General features: G+C 40.2%; 1 protein-coding gene across 1 annotated transcript in view; it reads right to left on the reverse strand.

The window, feature by feature from the left end:
• Positions 1–704: 704 nt before the first annotated feature.
• The window catches only part of LOC308623932 (uncharacterized protein), a 438,061-nt gene continuing 420,465 nt past the window's right edge, over positions 705–18,300 (reverse strand). The window contains exon 6 of the mRNA XM_081246727.1: positions 705–835. Within this exon, the coding sequence (XP_081102853.1) occupies positions 831–835 (5 nt within the window). The 3' untranslated portion in view covers positions 705–830. The remainder of the gene's footprint in view (positions 836–18,300) is intronic.

An 18,300-nucleotide genomic window follows, 5' to 3' on the forward strand; every position in this document is an offset into this window, starting at 1 on the left:
AAATTACTTGAAATAGATTGCAATAGATTGGTGCCCTCATCCCAAGCAAGCTACCTGATGCAAGTATAGCTAAGACTTTACTAAAACAAGTAGTACTTTCAGCAGGATGTTAAACATCTGGCTCAAGACTTGAAAATCTATGAAACTACTAGACTGCTATTTCTGAGAGTGCTAGGCTACTGAGTACATTTGGCACGCAGGCTGGCGGTGGGGAGCAGGGAATAATTCTATATTTAAGCAAGGCGTCTTTCTTGAAAAAGATATCGGCTTTTTAGGACTTCCTATTTTCTTTTGAATTATCTAGGTTATTGCGGTTTTTTTCCTCAAAAATTTTCCCCTCAAAAAAGATGCAAATAAGCTTGCATGCGCACATACACATACACACAGTACATGAATTTATTTCTAGAGCGATCAACGATGCAAATTTTTGTAGTTTTCTTTTTTTAATAATACAAATCTTGATGAAAGACTGGGGAACATTAAGTTGATAAGACTGGACCAATTTCATCATGGGAATGGCAGTGATTTGTCCTCACTGGAATAACTTCTGTTTAGAGAATGGACTTGCCTTCTCTGCTGGCACCAGCACCACCATCCATGGACTCACTGAGTACCTTAGAACCCATCATATATCCCTCACAACACAGCTTCTGTCTGAGCAACCCGTTTCACAGCATAAAAGTTATGACACTTTGCTCTCACCTTTGGAGTTCTCTGGACTCAGCGTCTACTTCACCACCAAGAAGGAGCTGTCCACTTAAAGTGGTTGTGTTGCTAACTGGGAGACCTGCATGGTTGGGGTGCTGTCTTCCAGAATGTGGTATATCTTCTCAACCTGCAACTGACACACAGAGCTTGAGAACAAAGTAACACAGTAGTAGTGATCTCTCTCATCATTACACTTAATAACCCACTGGCAGACTCTTTGCTTCCCGTTCCAGAACCTTGGGTTCTGTTGATCTGAAGGTCTCCATTCCCAAGGGAGGGATGCTTTCACCAGGGGACACAGAATGGCCCCATTAAATCTGAAACACAGGCTATCCCCTGATCAGGTTGGGTTCCTCATGCCATTGAAACAACAGGAAAAACAGTCATTGAAACAGGGCTGATAACGGTCTGGGGTGATTAGTTCTGATGAGCAAGAGGAAACTGGAAGTAGTTTCCTGATGAGGTTACTTTATGGATTACCTTACCATCTCAGTTTAGCTTCTCAGCTTTTCTATCACCCATGTAAAACTTCCTGCATTAGGGACTTCCCTGGTGGGGTAGGGGTTAAGAATCTGCCTGCCAATGCAGGGACACAGGTTCAATCCCTGGCCTGGGAAGATCCCACATGCTGCGAAGCAACTAAGCCCATGTGCCACAACTACTAGCCTGCCCTCTAGAGCCCGTGTGCCACAACTACCGAGCCCACGTGCCACAACTACTGAAGCCCACGCACCTACAGCCCTTGCTCTGCAACAAGAAGCCATCGCAATGAGAAGCCCGTGCACCACAACGAAGAGTAGCCCCTGATTGCCACAACTAGAGAAAGCCCGCACGCAGCAATGAAGACCGAATGCAGCCAAAAATAATAATAATAATAATAATAAAGTTAAAAAAACTTCCTGCATTAAATTTCCTGTTTCAAATATTTAGAGTGCTTCCTTAGGACCTTGATTGGTATAGTTTTGGGTCCCAGGAAAATTCCCTCAAGAGGGATTCTAGGGATTGATTTCTTATCAGTTTGAGCACAGTTTCAGGGTTGTCCTACTTTACAGATGGAAAACGAGTTACTGGTAGCCTTGGTATCTCGCCTTCTTCCTCTGAGTAGAACCTCTATATATTATCTGGGCTCATGGCCACCCAGAATAGCCATTAGTCCTGACCAGCCTGACTTGCACCAAGTTTAGCCAGGTGACAAAGTTCTGGCCAATAGAATATAAATGGAAGTAGTATGTGAAACTTCCTGGAGCCATCTTTACATTTTTTTTTTTTTTTTTTTTTTTTTTTCTTTTTGCGGTATGCGAGCCTCTCACTCTTGTGGCCCCTCCCGTTGCGGAGCACAGGCTCCGGATGCGCAGGCCCAGCGGCCATGGCTCACGGGCCCAGCCGCTCCGCGGCATATGGGATCCTCCCAGACCGGGGCACGAACCCGTATCCCCTGCATCGGCAGGCGGACTCTCAACCACTGCGCCACCAGGGAGGCCCCTGGAGCCATCTTTAAATGGAGCAGCTTGCACTTCCATTCCCCCTTTCTCGTTTCTGCTGACTGGAATGTAGACATAAAGATATCTTGGATTATCCCTTAGGACAGCAGAAGTGAAAACTTGAAGGAGCCTTGGTCTCTGATGAATTTGAAGAAATTTCTTATCAGCCCAAAGGCCGGATAGAACCAGTGACATGGTCAGTGGCCCCAGGGAGACCAGAGGCTCTTGCCCAGAGATAAGCAAGATCCGATACCTTAACTGGAGTGTATACAGACCCAGAATATAGGGTGTAAAGAGGCATCTCCTCTCCCATAGAAGGTAGATTCCTAAGTTTCCCCATACACCCATTTGCCAAGTTGAGAAAAAGGAGATAGAAGGGAAGAACTTCTGTGATAAGGAGAGGATCTTCAAATTCCTTGACTATCTACCCTCCAAAGATTCAGGGATCCAAAGGAAATGGTTTAAACCAGAAGAGACTGAGAAATCATCCACTGGAAGATTTAAGGTTTGTTTATTTGTTTGTTTGGTTTTCATTGCAACCCAGTGGGTGAGGACTTAAGGACGATATTAGATCAGTCATGGGAAATAAAGAATCAACATCTTCTTTGAATATGTGGAATATAGTGGGTATGAACATCTGATCAAACTGAGTTTCATAAGGCTAGCCTGGCAGAATGCTGGACTCATCTTTAGGGAAGAATTATGCATGTTAAAACCAGCAAGTCCACAGATCATAGTATGGTTAAAGCCATCAAGCAGATCATGGATGTCATTTCTATTATCAGGAAATCCTATGTGGTAAAAGAAAAAGCCCACAGTGATGAAACAACAGAGAATCTGATGAGCTTTACACATACGAGAATAATTCAGGGGCTTCCCTGGTGGCGCAGTGGTTGAGAGTCCACCTGCCGATGCAGGGGACAAGGGTTTGTGTCCCGGTCCGGGAGGATCCCACATGCCGCGGAGCGGCTAGGCCCGTGAGCCATGGCCGCTGAGCCTGCGTGTCCGGAGCCTGTGCTCCGCAACGGGAGAGGCCACAACAGTGAGAGGCCCGTGTACCACAAAAAAAAAAAAAAAAGAATAATTCAGATACCCTGTAGGGAACTCTGCCAATATCAGGGCAAGAAGACATCTGTAAGCAAGTTGTAGAAACTTCAGAAAATGCAGCCCAGTCCCCAATAAAACCAAGACCTTAAACTTTGGTGACAAATGTCAGTCTTCCCACACTGGAGCCCACGTTCCATGAAGGCAGCGACAGTGCCTGCTTTTGTTGGCTATTGTGTGCCCAGTGCTCAGAACAGGGCCTGGTACCTAGTAGCTGTTCAATAAATATTTGATAAAAAATGGGTACATAATTTTTCCTTATTTTCAAAACTTTCTACCATAAGGAGATGGTGCATTTCTATTCAGAAGGAAAAGATTATTAAAAACTTCTTCAGAAATATGAAGTATAGTACTTTAAAATGTTCCCTACTGATACCTCGAAAAGAAAATACTAGAGGATGGTGGAGCAAAAGCTACATACGTTGGAGGAAGAAAGTTGTGACTTAAGCAGGGGAAGCAGTGAGGGGCTCAAGGACTTCTCAGGTTGGCATCAAGAGCCAGGGTCCCATGACTGCAACACAGGTGAGGTGGGGGAACCAGAGGCAAGGATGGGCACTGTAGTCTCATACTGGCTTATATTTTCTCCCAAATATTTGGCGTGGTCACTAGAGGCAAAATACTGTTCTGGGCATTTCATCTCTGCAACTCCTTTAATCCTCATAGCAATCCTTTTGGTAGGAAGAGTCTCATTTAGCAGGATCAGAGAGATTAAACGATTTTCCCAAAGCCACACAGCTGGAGGTACACAGAGTGAGATCTGGACCAAGACTGTTTCACCTGCAAGCTTGGGTTTACATCTCCAGCCTCACCTGGAACACATTCTCAAGGGAGCGCTCACTGGCGATCTCTGCTCCTCACTTATCCCTGGATCCCTCTTCTCAGGGTCAGCTCAGTGCAGCAAGAGGCTCTCAGGCTTCCCTTTCGTTAACACCAGCCTTATCTTCAGGAAAAGCTTGGATGTCACTGCCTCCAAGTAGTTCTCCTTGATCACCCCTAACTGTGCTCTGGCACAGCCCTGTCACAATTGCGATGCTACATTCCATTGTGTGGTTATTTCACTAACCTGTCTCCCCCACTAACATGGAGACAATATTTGTCTTCACTCTCCATTGTCATCCTAGTGTATAGAACAGTGTCTGGCACGTAGCAAGTATTGATAGATATTTGTTGAATGAATAAAGGAATGTTTTGAGTGTGAGAATCTGCTGCGGGGGTCATTTCTACAGTCCCTTTATTGATTGATTTCCTAGGACAGTGCACTAGGACACCCCTGTGTGACTTTTGATATGGGCCTCTGTTGAACGGAGGCCTGGGCTAGACAAAAGGGAATCAGGGCATAATGTTGATCAAATTCTTTTTTAAAATGTAGTATACAGTCAATTTTTCTTCCAAGGTTCTGACACAGTTACTCTGCTCGGAGGACGATGCATTATTAACAAAATTCTTAAGACACAGAGAAAAATGAAATCATTCCTTATTAAAATTAAATCACTGAAGTGAAATATGGAAAGTTTCATTATCAAACATAGATCTTTGGAGATCAGTTTATACTTTATAATCTAGCAAAATAGTTTACAAACTTTATACATTCCTTGTCTATCAATAACTCAATCTTGTGAAAACAAGATATTTGTGCTCTAAAAGACTCACACTCCTATAAATTGAATCAACTATAAACATCTTAAACTTTTTTTTTTTTTTTTTTTTTTTTTTTTTTTTTTTGTTACGTGGGCCTCTCACTGTTGTGGCCTCTCCCCTTGCGGAGCACAGGCTCCGGACGCACAGGCTCAGCAGCCATGGCTCACGGGCCTAGCCGCTCTGCGGCATGTGGGATCTTCCCGGACCGGGGCACGAACCCGTGTCCCCTGCATCGGCAGGCGGACTCTCAACCACTGCGCCACCAGGGAAGCCCCATCTTAAACTTTTAATGTTCAAAAGAAATATACTGCAAACCATATGTATGATAAGGGACTTGTATCCAGAACATATAAAGAACTCTTGCAACTCAACAGTAAAAAAAAGACAATTAACCCACTTCAAAAATGGGCAAAGCAACTATTTACAATAGCCAAGACATGGAAACAGCCTAAATGCCCATTGACAGATAAATGGATAAAGAAGATGTGACATATATATATATATATATATATATATATATATATATATATATATTGGAATATTACTCAGCCATAAAAAAGAATGAAATAATGTCATTTGCAGCAACATCAATGGACCTAGAGACTGTCATACTAAGTGAAGTAAGTCAGAAAGAGAAAGACAAATACCATATGATATCACTTATATGTAGAATCTAAAATATAACACAAATGAACTTATCTATGAAACAGAAACAGACTCACAGACACAGAGAACAGACTTGGTTGCCAAGGGGGAGAAGGGGTTGGGGGAGGGATGGATTGGGAGTTTGGGATTAGCAGATGCAAGCTAGTATATGCAGGATGGATAAACAACAAGGTCCTACTGTATAGCACAGGGAACTAAATTCAATATTCTGTGATAAACCATAATGGAAAAGAATATGAAAAAGAATATTTATATGCATAACTGAATATATATATGCATAACAGCAGAAATTAACACGACATTGTAAATCAACTATACTTCAATAAAATAAAAAAATGGGCAAAGCATTTGAATAGATATTTCTTCATAAAAGCTAAAAGTATAGCCAATAAGTACAGCCAATAAGTACATGAAAAGATGTTCAACACTATTAACCACCAGGAAAATGAAATCAAAACCACAGTGAGATACCACTTCACACACATTTGGATGGCTATAATCAAAAAGACAGATAATAACAAGTGTTGGTGACAATGTGCAGAAATTGAAATCTTCAACTGTTGGTGGGAACGTAAAATGGTGCAGAACAACTTCAGAAAACAGTTTGGCGGTTCCTCACATAGTTAAACAGAGTTATCATATTACCTAGCAATTCCACTCCTAGATTTATACCGAAGAGAAAGGAAAACAATGTGTCCACACAAAGACTCATCCAGGATGTTCATAGTGGTATTATTCACAATAGTAACAAAGTGGGAACAATCCGATGTCCATCAACTGGGGAATGAATACATGAAATGTGGTATGTCCATGTAATGGAATACTATTCAGCAAAAAATAGGAATGAAGGGCTGACACATGCTACAACATGAATGAACCTGAAAACATGATGCTCAGTGAAGAAGCCAGGCACAGCAGGCCAAATATTGTAGGATTCCATTTATATATGTCCAGAAAAGACAAATCTATGGTGATAGAAAGTAGATTGGTGGTTGTTAGGGACTTGGGTTTGGGAGAATTAGGAGTGACTGCCAGAGGGTGCAGCACAATAAAAACTAGGGCAGTTCCCAGAAATCCATATGGATGAGGGGTGGGCAGGGGTCCCAGACAAGAGAGTTTCTGTCACACGGTCACATATCGATTTCTTCCAGATTTTCAACTTTATTTCTATGTTTATTACTATGTTTAGTCACCAACAAAGTCTATTTCTTTTTTTTTTTTTTATTTCTTTATTTATTTATTTGGCTGTGTCGGGTCTTTGTTGCCACGCACAGGCTCTTCACTGCAGCACACAGGCTTCTCTCTAGTTCCGGCACGCAGGTTTTCTCTTCTCTAGTTGTGGCACACAGGCTCCAGAGCGCGTGGGCTCTGTAGTTTGTAACATGTGGGCTCTCTATTTGAGGCGCGAAATCTCAATAGTTGTGGCACGTGGGGTTAGTTGCCCCACGGCACGTAGGATCTTAGTTCCCTGACCAGGGATAGAACCTGCGCTCCCTGCATTAGAAGTCGGATTCTTTACCACTGGACCACCAGGGAAGTCCCAACAAAGTCTATTTCTTATACGACTGTTAAGAAATGCTGCATATTTAGGTGGGCTTTCTCTGCAATCGTAGGTTCTGGCAGTACTGACTACACACTATGTTCTGGCAGTACTTCTTGGTAGCTAAGAGGACAGACTCTGGAGCAACATGAAATGGGTTAACACCCAGCCCCATCACTTGCTATGTGACTCTTGGGCAAGTTGTGTGAGCTGGGATGAGTTATACAAACCTGCCCTGGCTGTTTCTTCAGCTGCAAAATGGGAATAGTAATATGCACTGATGTCTTAGGGCTGTTGTGTAGTGCTTAGAGCAGTGTTGGTGTATGATGAGTGTTAACTATTTTTCTTTCTTTGTTAATTGTAACAGAATTTAGTCCTGTTTATTATTGTTTTCCCCGCCCCCGGGGAAACCTAATTTATCAGTTCTATTTTATTATGTTCACTTCAAAAAAATTAATAGACTTTATTTTTTATAGCATTTTAGGCTTACAGAAAAATTTAACATTAAGTACAGAGTTTCCATATCTGCTGCCCCCTCCCAACACACACGTAGTTTTGCTTTTAAATATTAACATCTTGCATTAGTATGGTGCATCTGATATAACTGATGAGCCAATACTGATAGATTATTAAATACAGTCCATAGTTTATATCAGAGCTCATTTTTAATATTGTATAATCTCTGGGTTTTGACAAATGTATAATGTCACATATCCACGATTACAATATCATATAGAATAGTTTCACTGCCCTACAAATCTCCTGTGCTTCACCTACTCATCCCTCCCTCTCCTGATCCACTAGCAACCACTGATCTTTTTACTACCTCCAGAGTTTTGCTTTTTCGAGAATGTCATAGAGCTGGAATCATTCAGTACTTAGTGTTTTCACATTGTCTTCTTTCACTTTCACTTAGTAATATCTAACTTTTCTCCGTGTCTTTTTGTACTTTGATAGTTCATTTCCTTTTATCACTGAATATCACTCTATTTTTTTTTTGGATGTACCAGTTTGTCCATTCACCTAAAAAAAGTATATCTTGGTTGCTTCCAAGTTTTGGCAATTATGAATAAATCTGCTATAAACATTCATGTGCAAGTGATTGTGTGGACATATATTTTTAGCTTATTTAGGTAAATGCCAAGGAACATGACTGCTGGATAGTATGGTAAGAGTATGTTTAGTTTTCTAAGAAACTACCAATCTGTCTTCCAAAGTGGCCATTATGAATTCCCACTAACAATGAATGAGAGTTCCTGTTGCTCCACATCCTCACCAGCATTTGGTATTGTCAATGTTTTGAATTTTGGTCATTCTAATAGGTGTGTAGTGGTATCTAACTGTAGTCTTAATTTGTAATTCCCTAATGACATACGATATTGAACATCTTTTCATGTGTTTATTTGCCATCTGTATATCTTCTCTGGTGAGGCGTCTGTTCAGACCTCTTGCCCATTTTTAAATTGGGTTGTTCATTTTTTTAATTGTTGAGTTTCAAGTATTCTTTGTATATTTTGTATATATTATTATTAGACATGTGTTTTGCAAAGATTTTTCTCCCCCTCTCTGGCTTGTATTTTCTTTTCTTTTTTCTTTTTAACATCTTTATTGGAGTATAATTGCTTTACAATGCTGTGTTAGTTTCTACTTTATAACAAAGTGAATCAGCTATATATATACATATATCCCGATATCTCCTCCTCTTGCGTCTCCCTCCCACCCTCCTTATCTCATCCCTCTAGGTGGCCACAAAGCACTGAGCTGATCTTCCTGTGTTATGCGGCTGCTTCCCACTAGCTATCTATCTTACATTTGGTAGTACATATAAGTCCATGCCACTCTCTCACTTTGTCCCAGCTTACCCTTCCTCCTCCCCGTGTCCTCAAGTCCATTCTCTACATCTGCATCTTTATTCCTGCCCTGCCCCTAGGTTCTTCATAACCATTTTTTTTGGGGGGGATTCCATATATATATATGTGTTTCTGGCTTGTATTTTCATTCTCTTAGTGTATTTGTTTTTTAAAATTCCTTAATAACTTCTTTAACCTTGATGTAATCCTCCTGCTCTTTTTCAGATTTGTTTTGTTTATTCTAACTTCGTGAGTCAAATGTTTAACTTAATTTTTATTTGCTTTTGTTTGAACATGAAAATACACATTTTCTGTAGTTTCTTCTTGGTGCACTGTTGGCTGAATCCTATATACTTTTTTTTAATAACTAAGGGGTTTTTTGTTTTTGGTTTTTTAAAATTATAGCACATTGGTTGAGTGCTTTCTGAAAATTGTGCATGTTTCCACAACCATTTTAATTTTTAAATTATTTTTTAAAATTTATTTATTTATTTTTGGCTGCGTTGGGTCTTCATTGCTGTGTGCAGGCTTTCTCTGGTTGTGGCAAGCAGGGGCTACTCTTCATTGTGGTATGCAGGCTTCTCATTGCGGTGGCTTCTCTTGTTGAGGAGCACGGGATCTAGGTGCACAGGCTTCAGTAGTTGTGGCACACAGTCTCAGTAGTTGTGGCTCGTGGGCTCTAGAGCACAGGCTTCAGTAGTGGTGGTGCACGGGCTTAGTTGCTCCACGGCATGTGGGATATTCCCGGACCAGGGCTCGAACCCCTGTCTCCTGCATGGGCAGGCGGATTCTTAACCACTGCACCAGGGAAGCCCAATAACTAGGGTTTTTTAAATAACGATGAAAAGTGATAGATACACGGGCATTTAAAAAATAGTGGGGCCTCCCTGGTGGCGCAGTGGTTGAGAGTCCGCCTGCCGATGCAGGGGATACGGGTTCGTGCCCCGGTCTGGGAGGATCCCATATGCCGCGGAGCGGCTGGGCCCGTGAGCCATGGCCGCTGGGCCTGCGCATCCGGAGCCTGTGCTCCGCAACGGGAGAGGCCACGGCAGTGAGAGGCCCGCGTACCGCAAAAAGAAAAAAAAAAAAAAAAAAAAATAGTGAAGTAAGATTAAAAATGAAGATGTGCTACATGATGAACAGTTACTGAAATTAAATGAGAGGGGATTTCCACTTCCAGATATGATGCAGTGACTTGCAACAGACTGATGCTCTCCTAAGATTGACCAGAGTAGCCAGATAAAATACAAAATTTCATCTGTTTGGAGACCACAGAGAACTGCTGAGCAAACAGGACTCTGGGTCAGGATTCTGGAGGAATGGAATTGCAGATTGGTGAGCAAACATTCTAGAACTACTCTGCCTTCAGGGAATTTGCCAATTCTTGGCACTGATTGAGGTAGAAGGCAAAGAAAGATAGAGAGCCACTGTTTACAGGCAGAGAACCAAGTAGAAATTCTAGCAATCTCAGAGACCTGGGGACAAAAAGTGGAGTCTGGGACTGCCCAAATAGCCACAAGGCCCCAGAAAGAGAAGCCGGGACTTCAAAGTGAGTCTGATGCTGTCAGTTTTCCTGGAGGCATTTGTCAACTTTTTAAACTGCAGGGAAGAAAATAAGACACTGGGAAGAAAGACAAAGGGCAAAGCAGAATTTTCTACACTTTCATAGTACTGAGAAAATTAAAAATTGAGGTTAGAACTGGCCATGAGAGAGAGGACCAATTAACAATCCAGGAGCTCAATTAGAAACCCCAAAGGACCACACGGCAGAAGCAGAGGGAACCAGAGGTAGACTAACTTGTGCCCAAAGTGCAACCCAACCTTGAACTAGCTCAGTCCCTGACTGGATTAAGGTAATTCATCACCTCATGACTTTCTGAAATGTGCATCCAATCATTTACCTCACCTGCTCACGACCACCCAGTGAAGCCCACTTCACAGAGAATCGCATCCTGACTTACAAGGCTCCACGTCATCTCTCTTTTTCCCTTACCAGAGGAGTGGTTGAGCATTTTTAGAGAAAGAAAACACCATTCAGAGTTTCTACAGTTTAACACACAATATATAGCACTCAATAAGAAATTTAAAAGTCTTCCTAAGAAACTGGACCAAGAGAAAAACAAAAATTATAAGCAAATGCCCAGAAGAGACAACTTTGGAGCTATCAGAGAGGGACATTAAAATTTGCATAAATAATATGTTCAAGAAAAGAGAATTTCACAAGAGAACTGGAATATATAAACAAGAATCAAATAGAAATGCCAGAATTAAAAATTATTGTAATTGTCCTATGACCCAAGAATTCTATTCCTAAATATATGCTGAGCAGAAATTTGTCCACGTATTCACCAAAGATATGTATAAGAATATTTTTAGAAGCTTCAGTTCATATTCCCAAACTGAAAAGTACCAGTGTCCATCAATCAGTGAATGAATAGACAAGCTGTAAAATGGAACACTACTCAGCTATATAAAGGGAAGAACTATTGATACACCCAAAACTAAACCCTTCTTTCCATATTCCCTCTTTTCCTCTGTCAAGCCTGCCCCTCCTCCTTTTTTGCTTAGAGTAAAATTCATAGAGTCAACCTTGACTACTCTGCCTCTTGCACATACAGCAAATAAAGTTGGCTCTGCTTTCAAACTGTGCTTCTTCCAAAATACCAGCTCCTTTCATGACTCCCAGCCCTACCACACCTACATAAACCATGAGCATTTCTCTCCTAGAGCCTTCAGGTGGGCTGCAGGCCTCTGTACTTGCTTATCTACCACCCCCAGATGTGGGCCTTCTGAAATGTGCATCCAATCATTTACCTCACCTGCTCATGACCACCCAGTGATGCCCACCTCACAGAGAATTGCATCCTGACTTACAAGGCTCCATGTCGTCCCTCTTTTTTCCTTGCCAAGCTTCAGATCCACAGGCTTCCTTACCCCCAGACTCCCTCTCAGGAATTTTCCTTGTTCTCTGTGACCTTCTCCTCAAAATTGCTGTTGACTGAGAACCTCCTCACCTGTAAGTGCCCCGGATGTTGATTCCCCACCCTGTGGGGGCAGGGGGCAAAGATTGACGGGAGGCTACAAAACACTGCTTGCCTTGAGGTGGGGGCAATGCGGGGATGAAATACACGCTCCAGAGATGGCAATCAGGCCGTGGCTGGACTTTACCTGGAACCACGTCCCTACTCAGCCACTTCCCCTGCCTCTTCTTGCTTCCCTCCTTCCTCTTCTACTAAGAACACTCCCCCACCTATATGGGAAAACAATCTTAAAAAAAAAAAAGAGTGGATATGTATATGTATAACTGATTCACTTTGCTGTGTACCTGAAACTAACACAACATTGTAAATCAACTATACTCCAATTAAAAAAAAACAAAAGAACACTCCCACAAGAAACCATGTACATCAAATCTTATCTCAGACTCTGCTTCTAGTTAGCCTAACCTAAGACACACAGCTACTGCAGAAGAAACTGCAGTGATTTGGCTAGAGAAATAGGCTTCAGTAGTCAATTTCCTGTACTATTTGTGTGGACAGTGCCCATTCCATACAAAATGTCCAGTTGGGGTTCACAGGTTTTGGAATCCCCAAATCCCAAATCTGCAATAAACCTACTAGTTAGTTAACAACATTTAAACACAAATCGATATATCATAGGTAAGGGATGAACTCTCAGAAGTCACTGAAACCAGGACAACAGCCTTGGCATAATGTCAACTTGGAAAGTTAAAAATTCTGGAAACTAAGCCAAAAGAGAGAATACCTAGATAACAGGTCCATAAATCTTAGGGTAGAAGTTCTCCCTTTACCCAAAGAGTAAGGAGTAGTTTTTTAAAGCACTTCCTTTGAGTAAGTCTACACTGAAAGAGGCTTAATGGAAAAGTTCTAGGGACATTCACAGAAAGATAGACAAGATGAAAAGGCAGAGGGCTATGTACCAGATGAAGGAACAAGATAAAACCCCAGAAAAACAATGAAATGAAATGGAGATAGGCAATCTTCCAGAAAAAGTATTCAGAATAATGATAGTGAAGATGATCCAGGACATCGGAAAAAGAATGGAGGCAAAGATCGAGAAGATGCAAGAAATGTTTAACAAAGACTTAGAAGAATTAAAGAACAAACAGAGATGAACAATACAATAACTGAAATGAAAAACACACTAGAAGGAATCAATAGCAGAATAACAGAGGCAGAAGAACGGATAAGTGACCTGGAAGACAGAATAGTGGAATTCACTGCTGCAGAACAGAATAAAGAAAAAAGAATGAAAAGAAATAAAGACAGCCTAAGAGACCTCTGGGACAACATTAAACGCAACAACATTCGCATTATAGGGGTCTCAGAAGGATAAGAGAGAAAGGACCACAGAAAATATCTGAAGAGATTATAGTCGAAAACTTCGCTAACATGGGAAAGGAAATAGCCACCCAAGTCCACGAAGTGCAGAGTGTCCCATAAAACCAGTAAACCAAAGGAGAAACACATCGAGACACATAGTAATCAAATTGGCAAAAATTAAAGACAAAGAAAAATTATTGAAAACAGCAAGGGAAAAACGAGAAATAAGATACAAGGGAACTCCCATAAGGTTAACAGCTGATTTCTCAGCAGAAGCTCTACAAGCCAGAAGGGAGTGACATGATATACTTAAAGTGATGAAAGGGAAGAATCTACAACCAAGATTACTCTTCCCAGCAAGGAGCTCATTCAGATTTGATGGAGAAATCAAAAGCTTTACAGACAAGCAAAAGCTAAGAGAATTCAGCACCATCAAACCAGCTCTACAACAAATGCTAAAGGAACTTCTCTAAGTGGGAAACACAAGAGAAGAAAAGGACCTACAAAAAAACCTACAAAACAATTGAGAAAATGGTAATAGGAACATACATATAGATAATTACCTTAAACGTGAATGGATTAAATGCTCCAACCAAAAGACACAGGCTTGCTGAATGGATACAAAAACAAGACCCATATATATGCTGTCTATAAGAGACCCACTTCAGACCTAGGGACACATACAGACTGAAAGTGAAGAGATGGAAAAAGATATTCCATGCAAATGGAAATCAAAAGAAAGCTGGAGTAGCAACACTCATATCAGATAAAATAGATTTTAAAATAAACAATGTTACAAGAGACAAGGAAGGACATTACATAATGATCAATCCAAGAAGAAGATATAACAATTATAAATATATATGCACCCAACATAGGAGCACCTCAATACATAAGGCAACTGCTAACAGCTATAAAAGAGGAAATCAACAGTAACACAATAATAGTGGAGGACTTTAACACCTCACTTACACCAATGGACAGATCATCCAAACAGAAAATTAATAAGGAAACACAAGCTTTAAATGACACAATAGACCAGATAGATTTAATTGATATTTATTGGAAATTCCATCCAAAAACAGCAGATTACACTTTCTTCTCAAGTGCAAATGGAACGTTCTCCAGGATAGATCACATCTTGAGTCACAAATCAAGCCTCAGTAAATTTAAGAAAATTGAAATTATATCAAGCATTTTTTTCTGACCACAACGCTACGAGATTAGAAATCAATTACAGGGGAAAAAAAGTAAAAAACACAAACACATGGAGGCTAAACAATACATTACTAAATAACCAAGATATCACTGAAGAAATCAAAGAGGAAATCAAAAAATACCTAGAGACAAATGACAATGAAAACACGACAATAAAAACCTATGGGATGCAGCAAAAGCAGTTCTAAGAGGGAAGCTTATAGCAATACAATCCTACCCCAAGAAACAAGAAAAACCTCAAATAAACAATATAACCTTACACCTAAAGGAACTAGAGAAAGAAGAACAAGCAAAACCCAAAGTTAGTAGAAGGAAAGAAATCATAAAAATCAGGGCAGAAATAAATGAAATAGAAACAAATAAAACAATAGTAAAGATCAGTAAAACTAAAAGCTGGTTCTTGGAGAAGATAAACTAAATTGATAAACCATTAACCAGACTCATCAAGAAAAAGAGGGAGAGGACTCAAATCAATAAAAGTAGAAATGAAAAAGGAGAAGTTACAACAGACACCACAGAAATACAAAGCATCCTAAGAGACTACTACAAGCAACTCTATGCCAATAAAATGGACAACCTGGAAGAAATGGACAAACTCTTAGAAAAGTATAACCTCCCAAGACTGAACCAGGAAAAAACAGAAAATATGAACAGACCAATCACAAGTAATGAAATTGAAACTGTGATTAAAAATCTTCCAACAAACAAAAGTCCAGGACCAGATGGCTTCACAGGTAAATTCTATCAAACATTTAAAGAAGAGCTAACACCCATCCTTCTCAGACTCTTCCAAGAAATTGCAGAGGAAGGAAAACTCCCAAAAGCGTTCTATGAGGTCACCATCACCGTGATACCAAAACCAGACAAAGATAGTACAAAAAAGAAAATTACAGACCAATATCACTGATGAATATAGATGCAAAAATCCTCAACAAAATACTAGCAAACAGAATCCAGCAACACATTAAAAGGATCATACACCATGATCAAGTGGGATTTATCCCAGAGATGCAAGGGTTCTTCAATATATGCAAATCAAACAATGTGATACACCATATTAACAAATGGAAGAATAAAAACCATATGATCATCTCAATAGATGCAGAAAAACTTTTGACAAATTTCAACACCCATTTATGAGAAAAACTCTCCAGAATGATGGCATAGAGGGAGCCTACTTCAACATAATAAAGGCTATATACAATAAACCCACAGCAATCATCATGCTCAATGGTGAAAAACTGAAAGCATTTCCTCTAAGATCAGGAACAAGAAAAGGATGTCCACTCTCACCACTATTATTCAACATAGTTTTGGAAGTCTTAGCCATGGCAACAAGAGAAGAAAAATAAATAAAAGGAATACAAATTGGAAAAGAAGTAAAACTGTCACTGTTTGCAGATGACATGATACTATACATAGAGAATCCTAAAGATGCCACCAGAAAACTACTAGAGCTAATCAATGAATTTGGTAAAGTTGCAGGATACAAAATGAATGCACAGAAATCTCTTGCATTCCTATACACTAAGGATGAACAATATGAAAGAGAAATTAAGGAAATACTCCCATTTACCACTGCAACAAAAAGAATAAAACCTAGGATTAAACCTACCTAGGGAAACAAAAGACCTGTATGCAGAAAATTATAAGACACTGATGAAAGAAATTAAAGGTGATACAAACAAATGAAGAGATATACCATGTTCTTGGATTGGAAGAATCAATACTGTGAAAATGACTATACTACTCAAAGCAATCTACAGATTCAGTGCAATCCCTATCAAATTACCAATGGCATTTTTTACAGAACTAGAACAAAAAATCTTAAAATTTGTATGGAGACACAAAAGACCCCGAATAGCCAAAGCAGTCTTGAGGGAAAAAAACGGAGCTGGAGGAATCAGACTCCCTGACTTCAGACTATACTACAAAGCTACAGTAATCAAGACAATATGGTACTGGCACAGAAACAAAAATATAGATCAATGGAACAGGATAGAAAGCCCAGAGATAAACCCACACACCTATGGTCAACTAATCTATGACAAAGGAGACAAGGATATACAATGGAGAAAGGACAGTCTCTTCAATAAGTGGTGCTGGGAAAACTGGACAGCTACATGTAAAAGAATGAAATTAGATCACTCCCTAACACCATACACAAAAATAAACTCAAAATGGATTAGAGATCTAAATGTAAGACCAGGCACTATAAAACTCTTAGAGGAAAACACAGGAAGGACACTCTTTGACATAAATCACAAGATCTTTTTGATCCACCTCCTAGAATAATGGAAATAAAAACAAAAATAAACAAATGGGACCTAATGAAACTTAAAAGCTTATGCACAGCAAAGGAAACCATACACAAGACAAAAAGACAACCCTCAGAATGGGAGAAAATATTTGCAAATGAATCAACAGAGAAGGTATTAATCTCCAAAATATATAAACATCTCATGCAGCTCAATATTAAAAAAAGAAACAACCCAATCCAAAAATGGGCAGAAGACCTAAACAGACATTTCTCCAAAGAAGACATACAGATGGCCAAGAAGTACATGAAAAGCTACTCAACATCACTAATTATTAGAGAAATGCAAATCAAAACTACAATGAGGTATCACGTCACACCAGTTAGAATGGCCATCATCAGAAAATCTACAAACAACAAATGCTGGAGTGGGTGTGGAGAAAAGGGAACCCTCTTGCACTGTTGGTGGGAATGTAAATTGATACAGCCACTATGGAGAACAGTATGGAGGTTCCTTAAAGAACTAAAAATAGAATTACCATATGACCCAGCAATCCCACCACTGGGCATATACCCAGAGGAATCCATAATTCAGAAAGACACATGCACCTCAACGTTCATTGCAGCACTATTTACAATGGCCAGGTCATGAAAGCAACCTAAATGCCCATCGACAGATGAATTGATAAAGATGTGGTACATATATACAATGGAATGTTACTCAGCCATAAAAAGGAATGAAAGTGGGTCATTTGTAGAGACATGGATGGATCTAGAGGCTGTCATACAGAGTGAAGTAAGTCAGAAAGAGAAAAACAAATATCGTATATTAATGCATATATATGGAACGTAGAAAATGGTACAGATGAACTGGTTTGCAGAGCAGAAATTGAGACACAGAATTAGAGAAAAAACGTATGGACACCAAGGGGGGAAAGCGGCAGGGGGGTGGGGGTGTTGTTGTGATGATTTGGGAGATTGGAATTGACATGTATACACTGATGTGTATAAAATGGACGACTAATAAGAAAATAAATAAATAAATAATAAAAAAAAAAGAAGAAGAAAAAAAAGGAAAAGTTCTAGGGAAAAGGCCAAATGTTCCCAGAGGAAAGGCACATGGCCTGTCTAGATCCCATCCCTGCGAAGTGGGGGTTTAATCTCTCAGGCCACTGTTTGATGAGGAAGCATCCACCAGCCAAGGGCAATGTGGGGGGCTCACCCATGTAAGCCATTGGCTGCAGCCCCTCCAGTCACTGGGGATGGGTGTGCCAGGTGGTAAAGGGAATTAAGGGGGTCAGCAACAGAGCCCACCATACCTGCCTCCATTAAAAGCTGTTCAGACCGTGGGATATGAATCTCTGAGAGGATCATTGGAAACCAATTTCTTACATGTCACTAAAAAGTAAATCAAGCATTCAGGACCCCTGCCCTTGACCTCTCTGGGGGTGGATATGTGCTTGGAGACTTTTCCTTGCAAATATCCAATTCTTTC

This window comes from Mesoplodon bidens (assembly GCF_964165515.1).
Source record: "Mesoplodon bidens genome assembly, chromosome: 10".
In the NCBI taxonomy this organism is placed as follows: Eukaryota; Metazoa; Chordata; class Mammalia; order Artiodactyla; family Ziphiidae; genus Mesoplodon; species Mesoplodon bidens.